The 17,545-nt window shown below is 52.2% G+C and overlaps 4 protein-coding genes across 4 annotated transcripts; 3 read left to right on the top strand and 1 right to left on the bottom strand.

The window, feature by feature from the left end:
• Nucleotides 1–307: 307 nt before the first annotated feature.
• BBA_00389 (DHHC zinc finger domain-containing protein) lies at nt 308–1,726 on the top strand (the record flags this gene model as incomplete). The annotated part of the gene is made up of 1 exon (XM_008595486.1): nt 308–1,726. One exon carries the CDS (start codon nt 308–310, stop codon nt 1,724–1,726), a length of 1,419 nt encoding a protein of 472 aa, XP_008593708.1.
• A 548-nt stretch (nt 1,727–2,274) lies between these two features.
• Nucleotides 2,275–6,033, bottom strand: BBA_00388 (Myosin; the record flags this gene model as incomplete). Its single annotated transcript, XM_008595485.1, has 3 exons — nt 2,275–2,585; nt 2,641–5,968; nt 6,022–6,033. 3 exons carry the CDS (start codon nt 6,031–6,033, stop codon nt 2,275–2,277), a joined length of 3,651 nt encoding a protein of 1,216 aa, XP_008593707.1.
• A 1,639-nt stretch (nt 6,034–7,672) lies between these two features.
• On the top strand, nt 7,673–8,362 carry BBA_00387 (RPEL repeat protein; the record flags this gene model as incomplete). Its single annotated transcript, XM_008595484.1, has 3 exons — nt 7,673–7,802; nt 7,929–7,984; nt 8,195–8,362. 3 exons carry the CDS (start codon nt 7,673–7,675, stop codon nt 8,360–8,362), a joined length of 354 nt encoding a protein of 117 aa, XP_008593706.1.
• Nucleotides 8,363–15,953: 7,591 nt separating this feature from the next.
• On the top strand, nt 15,954–16,788 carry BBA_00386 (FKBP-type peptidyl-prolyl cis-trans isomerase; the record flags this gene model as incomplete). Its single annotated transcript, XM_008595483.1, has 5 exons — nt 15,954–16,134; nt 16,379–16,409; nt 16,472–16,545; nt 16,599–16,702; nt 16,747–16,788. 5 exons carry the CDS (start codon nt 15,954–15,956, stop codon nt 16,786–16,788), a joined length of 432 nt encoding a protein of 143 aa, XP_008593705.1.
• Between the last annotated feature and the right edge of the window lie 757 nt (nt 16,789–17,545).

Here is a 17,545-nt window from a genome sequence, read left to right as displayed (position 1 = left end):
AAACTGTAAAAAGAAAAAAATGAAACTGTCCCATCCAATTGAAAATTGCGCACCGCGCTGTCAAGATCTTCGATGGAAAGTGTGTTGAGTTTGAGATGCCAGTTCAGGGGTTATGTAATCGACCTAGCAAAATGCGTCGCGTCACTGCCGGCCGAGCCGCCTGATAACAGGTACCTGCCTAGTCAGTGGAGAGCTCCCTGAAGCTCTTCCCGTTCCATTGGGCATTTCCATTGCCTTCTCAACAACCACCAAACAATTCCCAACTGCCCCCCGGGTGGATACGCATTGCATTTCGAAATATCCCGCCATGGCCGGTATCGCGGATGCCGGCATCGTGCAGCGGGCGGCCATCCCGGGCGTGTGCCTTCTCATCAGCTTCCTGGGCTACTACTCGCAATACATCTTTGCTGACGACTTCCTCGAGCCGGGGCCCCTCTCGCGGGGCGAGTCGGCGCTCTTCAACGGGTTGCTGCTTGCGCTGTGGCTCACCTATGCGCGGACCTGCACCGTCGACGCCGGCCGCTACACGTTTCCTCCTCCTTCTCCCACCTCCCCCGAAAACGAGTCCCGCGCCGCCGCCGCTGTCCTCGGAGTCAAGGGCCGGTGGTGCAACAAGTGCGCGGCGCCCAAGCCGCCGCGCGCGCACCACTGCCGCCACTGCCGGCGCTGCATCCCCAAGATGGACCACCACTGCCCCTGGACGGGCAACTGCGTGTCCATGACGACGTTTCCGCACTTTCTCCGCTTCCTCGTCTACGCCAACGCCGCGCTGCTCATGCTCGGCTACCTGCTGCTGCGTCGCTTCGCCCGCCTCTGGGACGACCGCTTCCTGCCGTCGTACCTGGGACCGAGCGTTGGCCAGCTCGTCTCGCTGTCGCTCGTTGCGCTGGTGTACATGCCCACGTCGCTCGCGCTCCTGGTCATGCTTGTCACCACGCTCCGCGGCTGGATCCTCAACCAGACCATGATTGAGACGTGGGAGCAGCAGCGACACGAGGCCGTTGCCGCGCGCGGCGGCCGCGACTGGTGGGCCATTGTCGGCCCCGACGGCGAGGCCATTCGCTTCGAAAAGATCGAGTTCCCATACGATGTCGGCTTTTTTGCCAACATGGCGCAAGCCATGGGCACGCGCCTCTTTTTTCTCTGGCTCTTTCCGCTCGCCGGAAACCCGCGCGTAGCGCCGCCGCCTTTGCCCGGCGACGACCGCAGCAACGCCAGCAGCACAAGCAGCACCACCGCCACGGGCTGGACGTGGGAGGAAAACGGCTTCAACCGGAAGGAGGGCATGTGGCCGCCGCCAGACCCCGAAAAGATTCGCCGCGCGGCGCGCCAAAACACCGCGGGCGGCATGAAGCGCGACTACGCGAGCGAGCTGCGCGCGCTGGAGCAGAGCCCCGAGGAGCGCAAGAGGACGTTTCAGGAGCGGCAGGAGAGGGATCTGCGGCGCCGGCGCAAGGCGCTCCTCGCCGAGCTGGAGGAAGCGCAGGGTGTTGGCGGCACCGTCCTGGATCATGACGACGACGACAACGAAGAGGCGGACGCGCGCTCGGACTATGAGAGCGACGAGTGGGCCGACGGCGACGGCGAGAAGCTTGCCGACTTTGGCGTCGACGAAGACGAGACCGACTACGACTACACGATGAAGCAGGTTGACAATGACGATGACGTGCCGCTGGGCGAGCTGCTACGGCGGAGACGCGCGCAAAAGGCGGACAATGGCGAGTAGTGTATAATACAGTCGGTAACACGGCAAACAGCGTTGAAAACATGTACAAAAGTCAGGCGTATAGAGAGGCGTTACAAAAAATCAGCGATTGGTGTTGGGACCACAATGAATGCATTTAGATCTGGGCACTAAACATAGACATCAATTCATCCCAAATTTCAGCAATGCATGCATTAAAAAAGAGAAAACCCCACGTCTTGTATTTGAAGTCACAGGCTGATGACAGAGGTGACTGCATCTTGATGCTTTGATACCCATCCTGAAAATACCAGCACTTCTGCCCTTAATCAAGGCTTCACGACGTCTACAACGCATCAAATCGAGACCAAGCCATACAATAGCTGCCGCTTTTTGTCTTTGGAATTTCCATCTATCAATTTTCTCTCTCATTTTCCGATACCAGCGTACAAACGAACAAAGATTCCCCTTACTACCTACATACACAAGAAAACGTCCAGTATCCAGTCAAGGAGCAAGCATACAAATAAATCATCAGGACATGGCAAGACAAAAAAAAGAAAGAGACCCTCTGCGTACTAATCTCTCCTTTACCAGTCATCATCTTGCTCTCGTTTTTGCATGGCATTCTTCCTCGCCAGCAGGGCATCCGCCAAACTACCACCGAGACTCGGGGTCGGGGTATTGCTACGGCTCGTGTCGGATCCGCTTGCGCCGTTGAGGCTCATTCCCGAGTCGCGCTGGACGTCCAGCTTGCGAGCGGCAGCCGGTCGCTTAGCGGGCGGTGCAGGCGGCGCGGGTTTTGCCCTCACTGGAGGGGGCGGCGGCGCAGAGGCCTGCTCCTCTACATAGGCGGCGGGGACCCAAGCCTGGCCATTGGAGTTCTTTCCTAGCCACCATCCTATGAACCGTCAGTCTTGTCATGTCAAATGAGCTAGTGCAAGTATGAAACTTACCATTATTTTCCTTTTGGACAATCTCGATCAGTTCACCAGCAGTAACGGTAAGCTCATTGTCTCTGCTGCCGGCAAAATCGTACAGGACTTTGGCCATGATCTTAGGCTTTGCTGGTGGCGCGGCAGGTGGTGGAGGAGGCGGAGCTCTTCCAGCTCCGGAGCTGTTTCTTGTATGGCTTGGAAGGACCTTCTGGACAGCGGGTTGCGTGGCGGGCTGTCGAACAACAGGCGTTGGCACGGCGGCGGCAGCTGGAGTAGAGGCAGCGGAGATGACAGAGGGCGGCTGGGGAACAGTACGTCTGCCTGCTGAAGGTAGAGGCTGGGCCTTTCTGTTGGCCTGCAACCTGGAAGGGCGCCCACTTGGACCACCAGGCCGGATCAGCTTGCCACGAGTGATTGGTCGAGGAGGCACTGGCTTGCCCTTCGGCGTGGGACGTGATGCAGAGTTGGGGGGTTCTCCGGCTGTGGTATGAATGGCACCACTCTTGTAAAAGTCTGCGCGCTGTTGAGAGTCTTTCAACACCTTGACTTGTTGCATCTTGTTGGGCTTCTTGGCGTATTCGATCGTGTCTCCGATTTTGAGGCTGAATCCACCAGGCATGACCCGCTGCATCTGAGTGAACAGCTCAGTCTTCAAGATGCAGTTCATCAGAGGGTCAGGCTCCTGGGGAGAGCCAATACCCAGCGAGAACCAGTCATCCTGAGCTGTCGATACTCCAATGAACTTGATGGCGCCGAGAGGAATGGCCTTTTCTACCACAATCTGGGGCTGGCCACCAACAAGTGTTTGGGCAATGACATAAAGTTTGCTGTTAGTGACGACGATGAGTCGGGGGCTGGGTTTACTGGAGCGACCAAACTTGGCCTCCAGAATCTCAGCACGGCAAGAAAAGACTGCTCGCTCATTCGGCCCCAGGTTAGCAGCTTGCCGGACTTGAGCACCGAAACCAACCGAAGCGTTGATACCCAGGTAGTCTCCCAGGAAGCGGCGCGAGCCGAGGATACTCATCCTGCGACGCTCCTTACGACCCTGAAGGACGCGGTGACCGTGATCACGCAGCTGCAAGTATTCCGCACCGGTCCTCTTCTTGCGCCATACCCGCTGAATGCGAGTGGCACTCTCAGCACGGTACGCGAGGTACGCTCTCCACATTCTTTGGATACGAGTGGCCATGTTGTGCCAGTATCTGTCTCTCATGTGCTCCAAAGCGAACAGCGTCTCGGGCGCTTTGATGAAGGCTTTGGTGACACCCATTTGCCATTCTTCCTTGGGAATGCTTGTATCCTTGAGAATCTGCTTGACAGCGTCCTCGTACGATCCTTGCCAAGTGTATTCGCCGGCGTAGGATGTGGCTGGTGACAGCAGGAAGAAACGATCGACAAATTTGTCAAAAGATTGACGATAAGCAAAACCAGCACGGCGAATGCGGACGTTTTCTTGCAAACCAAGGTATTTAATTTGATGCAGGACGTTGGGGCTGTTGTATTCAGTGGGCGACTTGTTCTCGTTGGGCTTGATTGTTCGAATGTATGAAGGCTGGCACTTCATCAAGGTGTCAACCAGCGCATTGGCAGAAGAGCGAATTCGGTCACCAGCAGATGGAGGCTGTTTGCGGTTATCCTGATCCACTTGCTGGGGAAAAAGCGAATGAATGAACTTGTTACCACTCTTTTGGAACAGATTCAGCAGACCCTTGAGAAGTTGGTCCTTGTTCTTATCCGTGATGCCATCAACGGTGTAGGCAACATCACCAGCATAGTGCTTGATAATGAAGTTTCCCTGACGAGGCGTCAAATGAGCGTGCGACATGCTATTAATGCTGGTCATGAAGGTGCGGTCGCATGCAGCAGGATCGGCGTGCGCGGTCTTGGTGGCATCTTTCATTGCGGAAAAGATGCCAGGCGGGCGGACCTGCTCAATCAAATCGCACACGACCTTGTTATCAAAGTATTGAATAGGAGTCCACTGAATCTTCTCACGAGCATATTCCTCTTGCTCGGTCTTCAAAGTAAGCTGGATAAAGATCTGCTGAAGCTTCTCGTTGACGTAGTTGATGCAGAGCTGCTCAAAGCTATTCTTCTCGAAGATTTCGAAACCGTAGATATCCAGGATACCGACAGCGTTGGCGGTGGCTTGCTGAGACTTGAGCGACTTGTTGATGCGGGCGACGATCCAGTCAAAGAGGTGGTAGTACAGGGCCATGGCCAAGCCGTCACGAGTGGCGGTTGCCTGTGCAGGGTTGGCAGGTGACTCAATAACTTCGCCGTTGCGAGGGGTGAGAATGCGGATGGTGATGCCCTTTATCAACTGCTCTGGAGTGGTTTCGAGTAGATAGGCGGCAAAGTCAACGACGGAGCTGTCGCGCACCTCTGCGTAGCCACTCTGATCCTCTTGAAACTGAATGTTGCCTACCCATAGAATGGTAGCGAGTACGCGAAATACCTCATCCTGCTCTGCTTGTGAAAGGCCAATAACCTTCATAGCATTGAGAGTGTCTTGGAATTCGGCGACATCGTCAATACCCTCAACATCGAAACATTTTGAGCGGCTGGTGTAGAGGTAGGTCTCAGGTTTTTGAATACCGAAGAGCTCTTGATACTGACGAGAAGCACCCTTGGTGAATTGGTAGAAGATGTGGAAGTTTCGTTCGTTGGTAATCTGGCCGACAACTCGAGACTTTTCGAGGAGGTAGTTGGTGATGTCGGCACCGACGGGCTCACCAGTGGAGTTGAAGTAGATTTGGAGGTACTTGCCGAATCGTGAGGAGTTGTTGTTTCGCAGCGTCTTGGCGTTGCCGAATGATTCAAGCAAAGGATTGGTAGCCAGCACCATGTCCTTGATTTTTTGAATATCACCCGACTGACCACCAGACACGTTGGCAATGTACTGCATGATGCGCTTGGCGGCTTCGGTCTTTCCCGCACCCGATTCGCCGGAAATAATGACACACTGGTTCTCGTGGTAGGCTTTCATGTTGTAGTAAGCGGATTCGGCAATGGCAAAGACATGAGGTGGCATCTCCAAGCGATTCTTGCCGCGGTAGCTGTCGAGGACCTGATCGGTGTAGATGCCCAGGTCGCGGAAGGGATTGACCGAGACCAAGACATGGCCAATATATGTGTAGATTTCGGCGCCTTCGAATCGCTTCTTGAGGTTATCATTGATAGCTTCGTTGGACACCTTACTAAGCAGAGTCAGGTCGGAAACACCAATCTCCTTCTTCTTGGTAGTGTCGAAGGTGGCCTTTTTCGGTTTGGCGCTGCCGCCGCTGGCCGCTGCTTGCTGAGCATTGCGGGCGGACTTATCCTTGGGACGCCGTGAGATACCCTACGAGCCGGGTTTAGGGTCAGTGAGGTGTCGGAGGGTACGGAGGAGGGTACGGAGGAGCGCATGCGCCGGCGGAAGGGCTGGATCCTACCATTATGGACGAGGTGAGACTGAGGGAAGAAGGGGGGGAGAGGGGGCCGGGGTGGATGCTGCTAGACGGCCACCATGCAAGAATGAGCTGATTATGGGCGCATTCAAAAGAAGAGCAGGACGTTACACGCAGAAAAGGAAGAATGAGTGAATCAGACAGGATGCTCAAGATGGTAATGCAGATTGGTGGGCTTGGAGGAGATGGGCGGAAATCGGGTGCCTGGCGAGACCAGACTAGGCCAAGCCGGTGACGAAAGACTGGCACTGCCGCAGCGGCCGACCTTTTTCCGCCACAGCGCTACGCACCGCCTCAATGCCACGCAAGTGGCGCGAACCGGACAGAGCTTACGCAACAAAGGCTGGAGCACGCATGACTACGTCATGAGAATGGAACTTGCACTTTGGAACACAATTTTTGTCAAAAACATCGTGGTGGAAGGGTTTCCAGGCAAATGTGTATTTTCGGAGATTAGCCCAGTGACAAACGAGAAGTGACAGCCACTGTGGCTCAGCCCTTCACTGTGGCTGAAGCTCTCTTGTCTACACCGTAGGTGCCAAACAACTCAGTCCTCGAGCCTGCGGGGCGCAACGGCGGCTGGCAGGGGTTTCCTGCACTTTTCTTTCTTTTGAAATTGCTTCCGTTTATATTGAATCCTTTTGTGCTATCGCAATGATTGGGTATTGATGTAGTCTCGCCGGCAGCTGCCCATCAATACCGCCACGCAATACAGCTCCACGGTGTACCAGCACGACCATGTTTCAGTACTCTGTACTCCGTACGGAGTAATAACGACGCATGTGCAGTTATATCCGGCTGCAGATATATCGTTTTGTACGGAGTAGAAGATTTGCATTCCACGACACCAATCAAACCAGAGCAAATTGCCTACTATACAGTTTCGGTCTGTCGCTTCCACCTTGCTATTTAGGTCATTTAGTACAGCGCTACGTCAGCTGTTGTAGGCCAATTCAAGCACGACCCAGGAATGCCACTGTGTCAGTTGCGGGGTAGCGCATCGTCCATCATCGCCAAAGTGGGGTAGCTGGTAGCTCGCCTAGCCAGGAAGGACCAGAGGTACCTTCGCATCTGCAGGGTCCCCGCTGTGACGCTGCGACAACCCTCCGCGCCGCTTGTACCCTTTGCTGGCCACTTATCCACCCACTAACGTCCGCAGCCAGCCAGCATCTTCAACAGACCTTGATGTGCCGCTTCCATGCACATGGTTGCTGTGGCTGCTCGAAATAGTCCATTAAATACCATCAACACCCCCGCCTCTTGTGCTGCCCATCTTGCTTCATCCATATCGTATCGAAACCTTTTACCCTAACGCTGTCCAACCTCTTATCTTTTTTTTTCTTTGCCTGCGTCTCTGCGAAACCTTGATACAAGGGCCCAGACACCGCCACAGCTAGTACGACTGGACCGCTCCGCTGCTTCTAGTAGCGCCAAAGGAACGCTGCGCGTGCCTGCTCCATTGTGATTCGGCGGCCGCCCACCAGTTAGTTAGTTGCCTTGATCGCTTGTGACTACAAAAGCTTACTTACAACTTTCGTCGCCACCGATTGCCACCTTACAATTTACAACCTTTTTCTCCCTCTCTCTTCATCGTCAAAATGGCAGACAACGAGCAAAAACAAACCGCCGCCAAACCTGTCGAGGATGCGCCCATTTCGCCCATTGAACGCAAGAACTCGCTCGAGAACCACCTGATGCATCGTCCCGACCGCGCTGCACTAGTCGACAGTACGTTGCCAACTATTTACAGCCAGTCGTTTTTGCTGCCTCAATTTCTCTCGTCACTGCATCATTCTGTATCACTGGGACGTCATGAACAGTAAAGGAACTAACCTGTCATTCCTCATTTTCCAGAAAACATTCTTCCCGCATCCAGCGCTGCACCAGGCCTCCTCTCACAACAGAAAGAAGTAAGTACTACATGACTGGCCAGGTCGGCGGTAATCCGCGGAATCCATCCTGTACCCGCGTTATTGTTGGGTGAGCGCTCAGGCGGGGATTAAGGTTGCCGTTTTCGTACATGCCGGCCTGTGTGCCATGGGATGGCACCATGTCGTTGCAGACCGGGGCTTGACCGAGCAAAATCTGTCCAGTAGTTGCTGACCCCTCTTGTTACACAGCTTCAGAAGCACATGCTCGAGGATAAGCTCAATGACAAGATTTCGCATCGTCCGGACCCCGAGGCCCTCGTCAAGGATGGTGTACTGCGCGAGGACCCCCGCTCAGCAGAGGAACGATACGAAGAAGCTATTGAAGACGAATACGCAAAGCGTGAAGGCGGCGCGTAGGTCATAATGGCTCGGGAATTTTCAAGGTCCGAATCGCTGAGAACCTTGTGGGATGCAAACTCAAGAGGCTGAGATTGGTGGTTTCGGAATGAGACACAACGCCTTGGTAACCTCCACTCATATGCAGTTAAAAACAATCAAATGCAATCAAATTCAAGAATGAAATAAAATTCCAAACAAGAAAGTAGTTCCTCTGGAGGAAGGCCATTTAGATGAATACGTGCATATGCCATGCAGCCATGCCTGCAGCCACATGCAAGGACAGCACCTTCCTCGTTAGCTGACGCTTAAGATCGCGGAAGCGCATGTTGCACGAATCGGCTCTCTGCGGGAAAAGTTTGGTCTCGATCCTTGTCCATGAAGAGATTGCTTTTCGGAAGCCAGCAACCTACCCCTCTCTTATTATCTCGTGTAGCGTTGGGCTCCAAGCTCCACGATGCACTGCCTAGGAGATGCCTCAGGCCATGCTTGGAGGAAGAATGATGCGCGATGGATTCTTTGAGTGAGAGACTGAAACAAAAAGAGGGGCCGGGCCTAATTATATCTCGAACACTTTTTTTTAGGTTCCCGCCTGGTTCATCGCCAATGGCGGTCGCTCGCAGCATCGCGAATCGGGCCACTGGGAACGTTCCCTTTTCAATTGAGGGAGGGGGGTGCGCACCGCAACGGGCTGAGCACTTGGCGTTTGAGGGTAACACAAATCACCGGGTTTCTCTTTGATGACGTGCCGAAGCTGCAGATTGCATCGGCTTTGTGCGACACTGGGTATACTGTTGCATATAGTCTGTCAGGTTGGTTGTGGAAAATTGCCAGTTGTATTCGACTGTAGGAAATTCTGTAAAAACTCAAATGCAAACGCGGTTGGTTCTATATCGATGGATTTTCTCCCTTCATCTTCACCGTCTATTTTACTGGCAGCATCCAGTTTTTCTATAATAAAAGCAAAGCTGTTTCTGTCGCCTCGCGGCCCCGCTCAAAATATATATATCGACAAAGTAGAGAAATGTGAAGCTCGATTCGTAGTCCAAACTCGTAAAGCCATAAAAAAAAGGATCAGAAAAAAGAATCAAAGTGTAGAGATCGTAGGTAATGCTAGTGACGACGGGACGAGCTGGGCCTGTAGACTGGCGAGGGGGTGCCTTGACTGTCTTGACCACCGCCTGTATAATGGCCGTTGCCGATATATGTGACCGGTCTGTTCTTGACTGAGCGCTTGGTTAATCTAGATCCCTAAAGGAGACACGAATTAGCATCGAGACACTCACTCTTGGATTTCGCCATATCGGGGCTTGGCGAGCCTGGCGTGCTGTAGCCAGAGTGGGAGCTTCGTACAGAAGAGGCAGGGGATGAAGATGGCATGTTGATTGTATGTTTGGAGAGTCTTTAAGGCTTCAAAGTAGTTCAATTGAGAGTCAAGATGAGGAAGTAGAAAGAGTCAATGCGTATTGTATTCGAGTTGATGAATGGTGAGATGGAATGGAAACCTCATGATTCAGGATGTCGAAGGCGACCAGACCTATAAATACTCCAAGTCTACAGAGAAGAGGGATCGAACAGGGGTTATGAAGAAAAGAATAGAAAAGGGTGTGACAAAAGTGTAGAAGCAAAGATGACAGTTTCGTCAATACGAACACCCAAAACCCGGATCAAATCCCTGGCGAGTCCAACCTCCAGGCATCACAAGGACCGAGACCAAAGGAGGCGCCCAATGAACGGCAGAAGCCCCAAATTCATCCAGCAATGCCTACAAGAGCCCCTCTAGTGTACCGGGCCACAAGAACAAGAATTTGTGACTCAGGCTTGTTGGAAATGGACTCCCTCGGCCGCGCCGCTCTTGTAAGAGGAGGGGGGGTGTGTGTGGCCTTGTTCATTGCGTCTGGGGGTGGACAAAATCCACAGTGAACTGGTACGAATTGGCCAACAATGGTAAAGGGAAATGCGAAAAGACAACAGGCACAGATTCACAAATGTACAGTTAGAAACGGGGCATTTTTGTTAGCAGCAGTGTTGCTGCCTCGACGTTCCAACGTGACTCACTAGGCTGGGGCAACTTGCCGACCCATGGGGCTTGTCTACGGTGGGGGGAAAGCCAGAAAGCAAGAAAGGGAGTAAAGAGGCAGGGAAGCAAGCAAGCGACGAATAGCAAGAGGCATTTCAGCAATCAACGTTTGTAAATTCGAAAAATGGACGTCACTTTGGGGGTGCATTTTCACAATGACATGGGGGGGGGGAATTTGAGGGTCCATCGTAGGCAGTTGTGTGGCCGCCTAAAACTAAGTGGACCAGAGTAAAAAACGCCCGTCCGCCCAGCGGCCCCCCTTCCCTCTCTGCAAGGCTACTAGTTGGTTCCGCTCGCTATAAAGAGAGTTCCAAGGGGCATAGGTAGTTAGGAGAATAAATAAAGAAAAAAAAAAAGAGGATACCCGGAGCTAGCATCGTCGATACGAAGAAGCCACGGACGGGTTTGGGTGGGAATCACAATTGTGTCGAAACGGGTGTGTGTGTGGAGGAGGAGAACAAGAACAAGAGGGAAAGAAATGGAGAGGAGAGCAAAAGTGACGTGAAGGACAAGAACACAAAGAGAGTCTCGAACAGAGGCGATGAGAGAAAAGAGAGGACGGGCGACATAAGCTACAGCGTATATGTTGGACGACAGGGACGACAGGGTGGGCATTTTGAGAAGAAAAAAAAGAAAATGGAAAACAACTCTGCCGCCGTTGACCCGTTTCGTCCGAAATTGTTCGCCTCGTTTTATTACACTCGCACGTCAATCAATTGATGCAAGGCTCATGCTTTCTTTTCCCAGTCCAGTCCAGCCTCGCGCTATTGCATACATAGGGCGAGTCTGTGGGCGTTGCAGGAAGCGGGAGGGGGAGGAGGGGAGAGAGAGGAAAGAGGGGGGGGGGGGGGGCGCAGGATAGATAGATAGCCTTCTGCATAGGTACCTAGTTTCCTTGCCGAACCCACTCTCCAAAACCAAAGCTTCTTTTTTTCTCTTGCGCCTTTTTGCACCTGTCAAAAGTCGTTTTACCATCATTATCATTACGCCCAGTAAAAATATCCCGGATGAGCGCCACACACACCCAAAAAAAAAACGGCGGGACGTGTGAGGCGAGGCGAACCCTGCAATCCCTCAACATAGCTTTCCCGCCCACTCATTGGCAACCCGTGTCGTCGAGGTCACAGGCTTGTCAAACGTGACCTGATGATGGCTCCAGCCAAAAAAAGCTTCGGCCTGACTGTTTGGTTTTCCTCGCTGCCTTGCTTTCCCCCCCGCCCATCGTTTTCCTGTTCGCCCCCAAAAAGGTACGCGCCCGGCTAGCTGCAGCGCCGCCGCCGCCCCGATCCAAAACTTTTTTTGCCCGGCCGCATTCTGCGAAAAAGTGTACAACGACACCGCCAACGTACGTCAACTTGCCTTCCCGAAAAGCTTGCGTTGCACCGTGCTCTGCTAGGCGCTGTCTGTCTCTCGCCCACCCGACTGCCAAGGTGGCTTGCAGGGCTTCCAGCTTCTATCTAGCCTTACCTGATGCGCACCACCCCCCCCTTTCGCACTGCAAGGGCCCGCCGCAGTTCTCTCGATCGCAAGCAGCCACAGAAAGCGTACCTGTTCATCATGATAAATGCCGCAGCGTGACATGATAGAATCCGTACAAAATGATCATCATAATAATAATAATAATAGGTTGCTCGGAGAAAAGAGGAGAGACGCCGGTGGTGTAACCGAGCGTCAAGAAGTTGTGGCGGGGTGACTGCAGCTGTCACTCGTATACTCGCCTACCCCTCGTCTTCAATTCAGGAACTCTAGCAATTGAACAGAAAAGATTGGCTGGCAGTCTGGCAAGCTTGGCGGGTGACACTGGCGCGCACAGAAGCTTGGCCATCCAGACCCTTCCGAGGCTTTTGCTTCTTGAAGAGCCAAGGAGCAGGGTTTGGAGGGTAACACCGCATGTGCCAGCCGGCTCTTCACCCCCCTCCCCTCCCTTCCCTCCCTCCCCTTTCATCTCAGACAAATCGACGAGCGTTGGGCTGCAGACACAAACTTGCGTGTGCAAGGTGACTTGTGATGTGTCAGGATAACCCGGCTTATAGCCTCAAAAAAAAAAAAAAACAACTACTGGCCACTGCATGGATCACGCCGAAAAACGAGGAAACAATGCGCGCATCTGCGCCTTTGTTTGCAAAAAGAAAAAAGTTTTTCTTCTTCTTTCTGCAACGGCTGGTGCTGTGCCACATGACAAGGCAAGCACTTTTTGCTTTTTGTCGTCTTGGATACCATGACGACGAATTATCGAGTTGAGGTGAGGCGCAGCCCAATGGACTGCACTGCCGGCCCTAGTTCACCCGTCCCTGGCTGTAGACGCCTCTGACGCAAGCAAGCAAGCCCTGACAGTGACAAGCTGAATATGAACCAAATGTACAGATCAGACGAAAACGGTAAAAAAAAAACAAAATGGCAGTCAATTTCCTAGGCCCCAAGCTAACACGTTGTAACAGCCAGCGCGTGGTCTTCCCTCTCCTGGCTAGAAGCATATTAGATACTGATATGACGAAGGGACTCTAGCCCTGGTGTATAGTCATAAACAAAGCAAGATTTGTACTAACCTGATGTCTACATATATATCCTCGAGGTAAGTAGTATCTGTTAGTTTTGAGAGCGTTGGGAGATCTGGGCACCGAATCGGCGAGGAGAGACGAAGCGACCGCAGCTTCAACTGCTTGATAGACTGATTGCTATATCTGTTGCACAAGTCAGAGAAGAAAGTGCGGTACGGGGGGTCTGCACTCGATCCGCTCATCTCGTCCTCAATCGCCCATCTGGTCAACGTCCCGATTGAGAAGCTGAGATGTTCTAATGACGGGCTTTGGCATAGGAGATCTGAAATCCAATTCAACCAGTAGCTCAACTCCCCGAATATGTCGAGCAGTGTCAGTCGTGTCAGGTTTTCGAAGGGTGGGAGAATGCAACAAGGGCGATCGTGCCACATTGCCTCCGTGTCATATTCATCTAGATCAGGATTGGCCCTCCTCAACAACACAGCTTGAATATCTCTAGTAAAGTGCAATACAAGGCTTTTCAAAGAAGCTGTATTGGAGAGTGCTAGCATAACGTCGTCAGATACGTCCAGCTCATGAGCGCTATACAATCTGTTAGTCGAGTGATGAATGGGTGTATCGTAGTCTTCACCCACACGATGCTCTCCAGATTCGGGAGTTTTCGCACCAACTCAGCAAGCTCGGCTACCCATTCCTGGAAAACCTGATTCAAGTCAGATCCATACTCATCAGCCAACTTATAAATGTTGTAGATGAGAATCCTGGTATGCTGTAAGCTCGGGGATTGGAGGATGATGCCACGCCTTTCTTCATCCGTAAAGCAGTGCTTGTTAAGGTCATCGAACTCGAGGCATCTCCACAGTCGCTTGGAGAAAATATGGTTAAAGTGTCTGCTAACGAGGCAGAGGTCGTAGAGTAGCTTTTTATTATTGACCTGAAATCGCGAATCATTGTGTTGGGAATCGATGGCTTCGGACTACTTCCAACAATTGCGCCATACTCACATGGTCACCAATCAGGTTGAGAATGTCGAGACATTCGCCTATAGTGGAAGCCATTATCCAAATTATTCAAGAGATTGAGAAGCAAAAACGAAAAGGCAACCACGGGAACGAAAATAAGATGCAATTGAATGCGGATTTGTTGTGGAACGCCTTCGAGGGTGTGTGCGAGAGAAGCTGGGTCAGAGACCGAAGCCTGGCGAGCAGGTAAGGTATATCGGAAAGCAAACGAAAGCTCCGAGAGCGAGCCCTACTCACTTCCGCGACGTTCTACAAGGATCTAAGCATTAACTGTTGCGCTACGTAAGCTGACAAGGTCGGATTCATGGGAATAAACAAACAAACAATCTCCCATGTTTTTACGGCAAATTAGCTATATAGAGGACAATTATGCCGGGACCAAGAACATCTCTTCCATGAAATCGAAGCAATTCAAGCCTCAACAGCGCATCATGACGCTCAATATTCCACCTTGAGGCAATTTGCAGCTATCTAGAGATCGTATAGCTTCACCTTCGAAGGTGGCCGGAGATGTAAACTACTTTCACGGGTGTCAACATCACATAGAGGGTGAGCAGGAGCAGCGTGAATCCTCCAGTTAGGCTCTGTTTGCGAGGACATCCGTTTGCCGGCGACTGACAGCCCAGCTCCCTACAACTGCGCACTTGGGTATCCGACAAATCTCAGATATTGGCTGCCAGCCTCCTCCCTTCTAGGGCTTGAGTGGCTACAGAGATTCCTGAGCCCCTCCCCCCGATGGCGTCTCGAGTGCCTAATGACATGCTTCGTCCCACTGGTGATAATTCTCACCAGATCACAGAGCTTTCGAGGCCTGGAGCCAAAAAGCTTCTCAGATCAATTATCGAGTGCTTTTGTCTGGTGAATAAGCGATTTCAAGACATCTGTTCGATTCAGCTAGGGCGATGCTTCGAGATTCGTTACCTGTCGTCATCACGGCTTCAGCATTGCTTCAGCATTGCTTCAAGCCTACTGTTCTTATCCGCCCCCACGACTAAAAGCCCACACAGACTCTTCTTTCCAACAGAATTGTAATCTGTCATGAGGGGTTCCGAGTTTCGGGCGACAAAGACGAGACACCTATGAAAAGGCTTCTGCAGCTGCAGCACACCGGTCCGTAGGTGATTTTTCTCAATATGAAGGGCGGAATAGTAGACGGGCACTTCAATAGCTGTATTTCCACAGACTCGGGTATCACAAACATGCATTTAGTTTTATGAGAGCTATTTCTTATCTGCCGCACCTGCAAAGTGTTGCGCTGGAATTTGCGCACGATATGCGGCATTGTCTTCTGAAGCGGCAATATTTGTGTTATTTGGGGCGTCTTTGGGTGATGAACGTGATGGACTGACTGAATAGCTTTGTTTCACAGCCCGTCTCTAAAGCACCGGAGCCTATCAGTTGACGGTGACAATTGATTCGTTGCATATTCTATGTCATACCTCCACATGTCGATAAAATTCTCGGTATCTGGGGAATGACTGAGTGGTCTGGCGAATCGAAGTCGGTCGAAACAAAGTACCACAAGTCTTGAGACATGAAGAGGCTTGAGCCATGGAAGGTCGACTGTCCCCGACCGTTTCACACTCCCAACTCGCTATCAGTATTCGAGGCTTGTTGTCATCCGAATTGGTGGTTGATGGACAAGTATGCGACGAGCTTTTTGGAACTGACTATCTAAGTTGAAAGCCTAAAGAAGGAAGCAGAGTAGGAACCATTAATCCAAGGAAGCGCAGTATGCCATGTAGAATGACAATGCAAATTGCGATTCTATACTCTATATATATTTCTAATCATAAGCTTACCACCAGACAAAAAGCCACCACACATCGTGATCCTACCCTGGCAGGTACCTCCAGGCGTGTGCCATGACCCCCCCATCACTTTATGCACTGTTCCTAGATTTCCACCTCCACTCGAGCGGGGCTCATCTACAGTGAGCAATGTGGCCTATCTTAAGCGTCCCTTACCGCCCGCATATCTCCCTCTTCTTCCACAAACCCAATTCCACAACCATGAAGACCGCCACCGTCCTCTCCGCCATTGCGGCCCTCGCTGCCACCGCCGCCGCCGCCGCCGAGCTCAAGATCGACGTCACCCACAAGGTCGAGTGCGAGCGCAAGACCAAGAAAGGCGATAAGGTCTCGATGCACTATCGCGGCACCCTTGCTGCCGACGGTTCGCAGTTTGATGCCAGTGCGTCTCCCCCCGTTGTTTGCCTCCTCGAGCGACCGCTTCTGCTCCCCTTAGGGGCTTCATCAGCTCGATATTCGAGTGCATTGCTAATGGGTCGTTCAATTCGCAGGCTACGACCGCGGTTCCCCGCTCGACTTCAAGGTTGGCGCTGGTCAGGTCATCAAGGGGCAAGTTGCCACGCGCGAAGCCGTCATACGAATCTACAGCCGCTAACAATGAATCTGTCAAATCAGCTGGGACCAAGGTCTTCTCGACATGTGCATTGGCGAGAAGAGGTGCGTTGAACGCCTCAAAAAGCACGACAGTCTACCAAAGCATGCTAACCATGCTCCTGTAGAACTCTCACGATTCCACCTGAGTTTGGCTACGGCGACCGCGGCATCGGCCCCATCCCCGGCGGTGCTACTCTCAGTGCGTCCCGCCTACGATCTCATCTACGTACACAGCCAGCTAACATCAGCCAGTCTTTGAGACCGAGCTCGTCGGCATCGCCGGCGTGGAACCCCCGAAAAAGGCTGAGCAGGTCGACGACGCCACTGCGCCCGAGGGCGATGAAGAGGCCGTCAAGGTAAATCCTATTGAAGTTATTCGCCGTATACTCTGTGGGCGCAGTCCGCTAACGTGAGCGCCTCTTCTCCTTTCTCCTCCGTTTAGAAAGAGGAGCTGTAAATATTATATACAATTTGCACAGCGACGCGAGAATGAATTGATATCACATTTATATGTTGATATCCCCCGACGGTGCCTTGATATTTTTCGCATATAGACGTTGAACAGTTGACGCTCTCGTACCAAGCAAATATTTTCGTACATTCTGGCACCTCTCCATCTTGTTGTCTGGATCAAGGCACGGAGCCTCGAATTGTCGAGTAGTATTTCCAACAAGTACGAACATTCATACTACAACACACCGCAAACAGTACCTGACTCAGCACTCAGGCCGCCATACGTGCACTGATTGGTCCTCGACTTATTGTCGTGGCCGAGAGGCAATCAGCCGCGCCTCATTTTGTAGCTTTACGGGCAGCGCACAAGCCAACGTAGTCAACCTCATATGTCACGATCAAGCTATCAAATTTCCTTTGACTGCGGCCTGACTAATGTTTGCGTTGGGATTGTCGGAGATTGGCCAACATGAGCCATGTTTCCAAGCACGAACGTGAGTCCGCCGTAAATCACATAAGCTCGTAGATTTGCTAGACACGTCATATTCTCCGCACGCATCAATTGAAGAAGGAAAAGGAGTAACGAAGAGCTAATACGAGACTCACCGGTCCGTGAAATTTCTAGAAGTGACTGACTGATGCTTAACATTTTGTCGAGATGATTGCACTCCAACTTGCTCTGCCGCCACTTACACGACCAGCGTGTGTTAACAAGCTTGCTTGTCACCTGCCCCACTTTCACACAC

This window comes from Beauveria bassiana, assembly GCF_000280675.1.
Source record: "Beauveria bassiana ARSEF 2860 unplaced genomic scaffold BBA_S00001, whole genome shotgun sequence".
Classification (NCBI taxonomy): Eukaryota; Fungi; Ascomycota; class Sordariomycetes; order Hypocreales; family Cordycipitaceae; genus Beauveria; species Beauveria bassiana.
The sequence above is the reverse complement of the archived record's forward strand: the minus strand, read 5'-3'. Positions and strand labels throughout refer to the sequence as shown.